Consider the following 8791-nt stretch of genomic DNA (forward strand, 5'->3'; position numbering starts at 1 on the left):
ATTGAGATATGCAGCCAATATTACACAGGTCACGTGGGTTACGATAATTAATTAAATACTTTCAAGTTATTACGCTGAACCTAAAAACATTATCATTTTAATCAACAATAATTAGACATTAAATAACAGATTAAGAACAATTATTCATCTTGAATAACAAAGCTTTATTTTAATTCCACATAAATTTGAAATAAACAGGAAAAAGCAAAATAAACTTAAAATTTAAATTAATCATTAAACAAAGTAATAAATTCTATAATTTAGTAGTTACAACCTCAGGAAATTTTTGATTTCCAACCCAAATAAATTCAGAACGACTTTGCCTTAAATATTTATCAAAATGGAACCAAACACAACTAGTATTCCCTCCTTTTAAACAAAATTCTTCAATTAATCGAAGAATTTCAACCCATTTATAATGTTTATTATCTTCCGTTGGATACAACTTCGGCAATAAATAAATTGCAAGAATATAATTGTAATTGTGATCGTTTAATTGTATCAAAAGGTTTGTAAACGTAATTAAATCATTATTTTTCTCGTCTATAATTTTAAATAACTCGTTTATTTGAACTGAAAATTCCGAAATGATGCTGGAATCGTATTCTTTTATTGATTGATGTAAAAAGTTGTTAATAAGAAAAGCGAATTTGTTAAAATCAAAGTTTGATTCGAAGAAATGTTTGGTTATTTTGATAAAAATATTCGTGTTTAATAAACAATGTTTTGGGAAAAAATCCCATTGCATGTCGAGTATTTTTATAAGATTTAAATGGTTTATATCTTTGCTTTTTAAAATCTTTTTGCAGAACGACGTTGTAAAATAATTAAGTGATTTCCTAATTTGTAGGTAACCAATTTCTGCAGTAAAAGATGAAAGCTTTTCTTTCATAATTTCCATTGCGAACGAAAATAATTCTTTGCTATTTTCTTGATTTGTATTTATAATTAAATCCCAAAAACAATCTTCTCTTAATTCTTTTGCAAATAAATCTTCGACGATAATCTCAATTAAACTTTTTAAAACATTTAAAGGTAAATCGTTTAAAACATTTTTCGGTAAATTCTTCGATAACGTTATAAATAACGCAATCCTTTCTTTCTTTTTCATACTTTTTATCATTTCAAAAACATTCCAAATATAATCGATATTATACTCATTAGGAACAAATTTAATTTTTTTAATCATAATTTCAAGCAAATTTTTATCTTCGGTGTTAATCACTTTAAAATAATTAGATAATTGGTCATAATTTTTTTTATTTTTCGTGTTAAAAAAAATATCGAAAAATTTTTTAAAAATAATGTTTTTAATCGAAGAATTTTTCTCACTTTTTAAAGCTTCATTTAAAAATTGTTCACTTTCGTGAAGTTGTAGGGATAAAGCCAAAAATAAAGCATGTTTTGAAACGGAAATTGGTTGATTTAATTTAAAATCGTTCAAAAAATTTAAAACGTCGATTTCTTTCATATTCAAAACGGTTTTGTATAAAAGTTTTAACCCGAATTTTAAATAATCTCCAATACAAACTTTTTTAATAATTTCTAATTTTTGTGTTTTTTCTAATTCGATATTACATAAACATTTAATAACAACTCCGTGTAGAAATTTTTTATTTAAAGCATTTTCAGTTTCAAATTTTCCATTAATTGGGGGCATAAAATTCGATGTTGTTTCTAAAAACGTTTTCGTATTCGCGATGTAACACAAAATTGGCATTAAAAATTGTGCTTTTTGAGCATTATCATAATTAATATTGTTTGTAATATATTCCAAACTTTTTTGTTTTATAAAATCGTTTGAGTAATCACCAAAAGCTTTATAAACATTTATTGATGGGCAATATTCGATTGTGGATAAAATTAAAGTTAAATTATCTTCAATTTGTTTAATATCATTTTTAAAAAACCATATTAATAGGCTCCATAAGCTTTGAGTTTTATAATGTTTCCAAAAAGATTGATGGATATCTTTATCATTACATCTTTTTATTAAATATTTAAAATATTCATTGTTGTTATATGAATTTTCAAGTGAGAGAACGTGTTGGAGAATTTCTTTGTATGAAGATAAAGGAATTAAATTCCTTCTATGTTTCTTATTATAACAAAAAATACGTTTTATAATTTCCCTTGTTAATTGGTTATAAATTGCTTTGTTCTCCTTAAAACTTCCAACCATTTCAAGAATTTTATCTATAACTAAAACCATATCTTCCAATTCACGCATAGAAATGCAATTATAATAAGAATCTGACACAAGCTGTTTTAAATAATCCATTAAATGATCGTCGTACGATTTATTATTTTTAATTAAATACATTAAATAAGCCAAAGATATCCTTTCAGCACACAATCGATTACTGTATTCAGTTATAGTATAAGGCGCCATTTGATTCAATAAAATCAATTGATCTTCATTAAAACATTTTAAATTCTTAACTTCATCACAAAGATCAAAAACAAACACCTTAAAAGGTTGCACATCATTTCTGTATCTCTCAAAAACATGTTTTATTATTTTTGTAACTATTTCTTCATCTTTCAAATTTATTGCAACAAGTTTTGCTAAAAGTCTTAATTGCTTTTTACGTTCTTCCATCTTAAAACAAGTTTCCAACAACTTTTTAATTCTCACAAACGCTTCATTTGGATGTAATAAATATAAATAATCATCATTTGTGTGATAATGTTCTTTAATTATTACTTCTCTAATTGAAATAGGGATCATTTCTAAAAAGTGAAAAGGAAATTTCGTTTCATATCTTAAAATATTTTGGGAATATTTTTTACTAAATAAATTCTTGATTAAATCATATCGCGATTCTGGCGAATAATATTTTAAAATATTAAGTAATGATGAATTTTGTTTCGAAATTTGTTCTTCCAAAAACTCAATTGGAGTATTTCCATATAGTGTAAGCAAAAATTCATCATTTTCTTTAACTATTTTATACAATTCTTTATTTTGAAACCATTTAAGGCACTTTTCCCCCTCTTTTAAGACATTTTCGTTCGACGAAATCGTTGTTTTTGTTAAATGTTTTCCAATTTTAAAATCAAATTTGTATTTTTGTTGCAAATTCCAAAACAAAGTGGGGTCTTTTTTAATAATAAACTTAATTAACATCGAATAATCATTAAATTTAAAATTTTCATCAATTTTTTTTAATAAATCGAAATAAAATAATGGAAATGTATGATCTTTTTTATAAATCTCAACAACGTGTCTACTTGGTAATTTCCAAACATATTTTTCAACCTTAAACCTTATTAATTTCTTAGAACAACCTGGCAATAAAACGAACGCCATTTCAATGCCATATTTACACTCAATTTCTTCAAAATACTCATCTAAATGTTCTTCATTTTTAACAGTTTTAGAAATTCTATTAAGAATTTTTAGTTTGGTGATATAAGAAATTTCTGGGAAAATATCATCCATTACCATTTTAACACTTAACTTTGGTACAAGATCAGCAAAAAAATCAAAGTCTTTCAAAATCCTTCCAACATAACGATTATTACCACTTTTTAAAACATCTAAAACATCATTGTGTCTCTTTAAATGTAATAAAATATCGATTTTAAATAAATGTTCTAGCTTGGTTTGTGGTACTAAATTGGAAATAAATTCATTTTCATTGGTTTTTAGCTTTTCTGGAAGCGTCGATAAAAAAAGTTTGAAATTCTTGTGCGATTGTTGTAAGTTGGTGGTTTGGATTTTGTGGAATTCTGCTGTTAATGTATTTATTACGTCCATTTTAATACTGAAAAATAAAATTAAATTAGACTTTTTTATCAAAAAAGCGCATTTTACACAAAAAAATAAAGTGAGGTTATGTTCATTACTAAAATGACAGATTAAAATGTCATTTGAATGTCAAAATTTGAAGAGATTAAAAAATTTATTTATAAGTAAAATTAATAATTAATTTATAGTTATCTTAATAAAATTAAATTAGACTTTATTATCAAAAAAGCTTATATTTTACACAAAAAAGAAAATGAGGTTATGTTCATTACTAAAATGTCAGATTAAAATGTCAAAATTTGAAGGGATTAAAAAATTTATTTATAAGTAAAATTAATAATTAATTTATAGTTATCTTAACAACGATTTAGAATTAAAAATCCACCATAAATTAATTTATTTTTCGTATTTACACAACCTATTTATATTACCTGTTATGAGTAAACTAAAGATGTTACCAAATTCACAAATTTGTAATCTTAACTGATTTACAATCTGATTTATCTGGTATTAAAGTCGTTTCACTAGATACTTTTAACGTGGAAGAAACGTGTACGATTTTTTTGTTTGAATATCTTCTCTTATTTTTCTCTTTTTGAAGAGAGAAACATAATAAATAATAAACCAGTTGTTAGACTCTTTACTGATATTTAATTTAAGCATCAACACATTGGTTATCTACTCTATTTCACTTTAACAACTGTTGATATTTGCGGTATTCGAGTGGAAAATTATACTATTTGTACGGTATGAGTAATACAAAGTCAAGGTTGTATATTCCTGTAGATATTTTCATTTGAAATCAATACCTCTGTTAAATATACTTATTGTACTTTATAATCGATACTTTAGTAACAACTTTAATAACAAATTAACCATTATAATTTATATGTAATAATTGATTTCTCTTATAGCTTATAATTAAGTTCCAAAGAGATTTTGCAAATTTAAATCTTATATTAATATTAAATCATTTTGCTTTGTGTCTTATTATTTTTAGCAAACTTTCCCAACCCAAATTTTGGTAGTTATCCAGATAATAAATCTAAAAGATGCAATGAAACTTAAGAAATATGTATACAGAGAAATTTAATCAATTTATTGTATTCAGAATCTTTCTATTGTATTTACTTTGATACATTTGTATTTTGCTTTAGATTTATGTCAAAATATAGAAGATTTTAGAATAGAAATAGGTTTAAAATTAAAGCTTTTTTTATTATTAAAACTACATCAATACAAAATACTTAAAGTTACTATAGATATCTATAAGAAATCTTAATGAATACATAAAGTTTATGGAAAAGCTGGGTATTATCCTATATTATAAATTGTTTTAAGATATTTAACACCTTCTATTACTACGGTTACATTAAATATAGATATTAATGAAAACATCACCACAAATATAACATCTAAAAAAATGTTAAGGAATAAATAAATAATAATACCATTATATAAAGAAATTGAGTTGTTTAGAAAAGGATACGGATCATTATACGTTCCCATTTTTCCACCATATAAAGTTCTGTTACAAGTAAATATCTTAAATACCAAAATTCAATAAAGCTCCACAGCGATTTAAACATTTTGAGCAAATAATCCTAAAAAGAAATAATAATTTAATGCAACAAATTAATGAACATCTTATTTACCACAACAAAAATGGGCTGAAACTACAACTCCTTAACTATATATATATTATAAATTGTGCTAAATCGATGACTAATAAGCGGTTTATCAGCACGTGTTACCAGGAAAACACTTACAATACACTCAAAGTAAATTTTTAATTAAGCTAAACTTTAGATATTAACCTAAAAGTTAAGAAACGTCAAAATTAGTTGCAGCGCCATCTGTATTTAAGATAAAATACTTTTTAATTTTACGATTAATTTTAACTTTATCGCTTTTATTTTTCAAAAATAAAAATATTAATTTAATTATTAATTTTAAATATAATTTTAAATTGAAATCAACTTTATTTAAATTAAGGATTCTCTTACATTAAATTAGTTTTAGTGACATCTGTTGATCCGTAACAAAATCAAAGAGGTAAAGAAAAAATACAAACAAAGCCAGTTCAAAATGGCGGAAACCGGCGAAAAAACGTTGTTGAAGGAAGTTGTTGAATCGGAAGATTTACTTTGTCCCCCATCGAAAAAGCAAAAGATAACAGACGCGGCGGATGACGCTCAAGAGTCCATTCATACGAACATAAAAAATCTAGCTGATTTTACAATCGATAAGGTGTTGAGTAATAATACGAAATGTAAATCGGTGTCCCTGTTGGGTTCGTTTGAGGGTGTTGATGGAAAAGGTTTGGTGATTTTGGAGAAAACTGCGTTTGAAGATGATCATTTAACAACAAACAGTGAATACTTTCATAAAAACAATTCGTTAAATAAAATTTATCACAACAATATTTATGGGAATTATGAGTATTTAGTTAATGGAAGCTTAAATTGTGAGTATACAAGAAAATATTAGGTTGTTTATGTATTTTTAATGTATTTTTAGGTTTAAAAGCAATAATTGTTCATCCTGCGACTGATAGAGAAATTCAAAAATATTCCATTAGTACATTTCATATTGTAAATGAAACTGGGGAGTTATATAAAGATGTGGTTTTACCAATTGTTGAAAAAAAGTGTGATAACAACCTAGAAGTAAATATTTTTGAATCATATATTTTTTTTATTGCAAAATTTTTATTTTTTAGTGGGTGTATAACATTTTAGACCATAAATGCGAAGCTGACAGGATAATTTACGAAGATTCTGACCCTAAAATTGGTTTTGTTTTATTACCTGATTTAAAATGGAACGGAACCACTCTTGATAATTTATATTTAATAGCAATAGTAAAAGTGAGGGGTTTAAAATCATTAAGAGACCTAACCCAAGAACATCTCCCATTATTAAGAAATGTAATGAGTCACGGTTCTGTAAGTATAAAAATATAATTCAAAAACGTTAATTAAACACTTAATTTTTAATTTAGAAAGCAATAGAAGATAAATATGGGTTACCAAAATCTCAACTAAGAATATATCTTCATTACCAACCTTCTTATTATCATCTTCACATTCATTTTTCTTATTTACGACATGAAGCACCTGGTATTTTGGCTGAAAGGGCTCATCTTTTAGCAAATGTGATAAATAACATTGAATTATTATCTGATTATTATCAAAGGGTGACTTTACCGTACACAATTCGCGAAACGGATGATATATTTAAAGCGTTTGAACAAAGTGGTGTGTTAAAGAAAGTTGTGAGGGAAATTAAAAATAATGGGGACGAGAAATAATGCGTTTAAAAATTTTATAATTGAAATACGTCCGAAACTTCAATCAATTAATGTTATTGTAAATTTAGAATTAGATGTTAAGTGTTTAGGAAATAATTGGGATGTTATTTATGATGGTAAATCGTTTGTTGTGGGCACAAAATTATTTGAAATACCATATAGTGACAAATTTTTAGTTCCAGATAAAATTAGTTGTATTAATGTTAATGAGAATTTCTTATCATTTAAGTGTTTTACAAAAAATGATTTTGGCACATTTTCATCTCAAGTTCTTTTACCGGATATTCATCAAAACAATCGAACCAATTTAGATATAGAGATTAAAAAAAACGTTGATTATCAGATGCAATGTATTAAATGCTCAACGTTTTTATCAGAAAATATTTGTTTTAAAAAAATCCTACCTCTTCCATCAGAAAATATTGATAGTTCTAATTGGTTTTGCCACGGTCATAAAAATATAAAATCTTTAGATCCTGATTTAACCGATTTCTTCTACATTTATTCTTACATTCATTTAAATTCAAATTTATTTAAAAACATTTCTAAATCATCTATAATTTCTTGTAAAACTTGTTCAAATTGGTTAGGAGTTGTTTTAAATTCTGATTCATTTAGAATTTGGTCAAATACTATCTCTTTCTTACATGACACTAAATTATTCAGCACTGACCCTTTAAACGACGCTTATTTTGTAATAAAATCATTATTAAACGACTCAATTCTTGGTACATGCAAAATTATTTTGCATTGTTTCATTTCTGACGATGAAAGTAATTATATTCTTTTGTGGATATTAGAAAGAAATATTAATGTTATTTTTGGAACACCTAACGATTATTCAGATAACTTTGTTTCAAAAATATTATATAAATATGTTAATGATTGCGACGACTTGGTTACTCAATGGGGTAATGATCCCATAATCCCCACAGTACAAATATCAATCAATATGATAGCCGAGTTAAATAAATATTTAGATAAAATGAACTTATTATTACCGAAAATATTTTCTACATCAAACGGATTCAAAGTTTCTTATTTACCACTTAAATAAATCAAAAATTAACTGTTACTTGAGAATTCATAAATAAAATAATTTTTTACGTATTTCTTAATCTAATCTTGATTCCTTTGATACCCTTTTGATGTTAATTTTTTTTCTTTGAAACGTTCTTTTTAGAGTAAAAACCAAAGAAAACAAAGGATTTATTTTAAACCCTATCCGGCTTTTGAATGGTACGAGTTTATATCGGATCCCCAATGCTGAGAGAACAATCGCGGAATCTTCGGGGTTGAATGGAAAACGGTAATGATTTTGTATTGTTGCGACTGGATAAAGTGGGAACGCCTTGATTGTGCCACTCTCCTTTGAGTTAAAAAACGGAAAATTTAGCACGATTTTTGAATTATAACACAACTAATGAGACAAATGAAAATAATCAATTAAATCGTTTAATTCCAAAGAAATATTTTCGAACAAGAATTGCATGTGGATAAAGAAGGTACCCGTTTTAATTCCTTTTTGTAACTTTTGATAGATTGCTTTAATTTCTTTTTAAAACTATGATTAGAATTTACAGTTTTCTATATAATTTCTACGCACAAGTTTTGGATTTGAGCAATAGGTGATATAACGAGGTAATTAATTGTTGTCATCTCCAGATTTCAATATAAATTAGTTCTTTTATAACACTATCAAATCCTGGCTTGGAAACGATCTTA

General features: G+C 25.4%; 3 protein-coding genes across 3 annotated transcripts; 2 read left to right on the plus strand and 1 right to left on the minus strand.

Annotated features, from left to right (window-relative positions):
- Nucleotides 1-140: 140 nt before the first annotated feature.
- On the minus strand, nucleotides 141-4599 carry LOC111421561 (uncharacterized). The gene is made up of 2 exons (XM_071193914.1): nucleotides 4186-4599; nucleotides 141-3770 (listed from the first exon to the last, which is right to left on the minus strand). The coding sequence occupies exon 2, from the start codon at nucleotides 3761-3763 to the stop codon at nucleotides 254-256; it is 3510 nt and encodes a 1169-aa protein (XP_071050015.1). The 5' UTR covers nucleotides 3764-3770; nucleotides 4186-4599; the 3' UTR covers nucleotides 141-253.
- A 1228-nt stretch (nucleotides 4600-5827) lies between these two features.
- LOC111421559 (Decapping enzyme, scavenger) lies at nucleotides 5828-7447 on the plus strand. The gene is made up of 4 exons (XM_023054730.2): nucleotides 5828-6221; nucleotides 6275-6423; nucleotides 6477-6701; nucleotides 6758-7447. The coding sequence occupies exons 1-4, from the start codon at nucleotides 5843-5845 to the stop codon at nucleotides 7064-7066; spliced, it is 1062 nt and encodes a 353-aa protein (XP_022910498.2). The 5' UTR covers nucleotides 5828-5842; the 3' UTR covers nucleotides 7067-7447.
- LOC139428910 (uncharacterized) lies at nucleotides 7050-8176 on the plus strand. The gene has a single exon (XM_071193916.1). It carries the CDS (start codon nucleotides 7050-7052, stop codon nucleotides 8121-8123), a length of 1074 nt encoding a protein of 357 aa, XP_071050017.1. The 3' UTR covers nucleotides 8124-8176.
- The last annotated feature ends 615 nt before the right edge of the window (nucleotides 8177-8791 follow it).

This window comes from Onthophagus taurus, chromosome 2 (genome assembly GCF_036711975.1).
Source record: "Onthophagus taurus isolate NC chromosome 2, IU_Otau_3.0, whole genome shotgun sequence".
Classification (NCBI taxonomy): domain Eukaryota; kingdom Metazoa; phylum Arthropoda; class Insecta; order Coleoptera; family Scarabaeidae; genus Onthophagus; species Onthophagus taurus.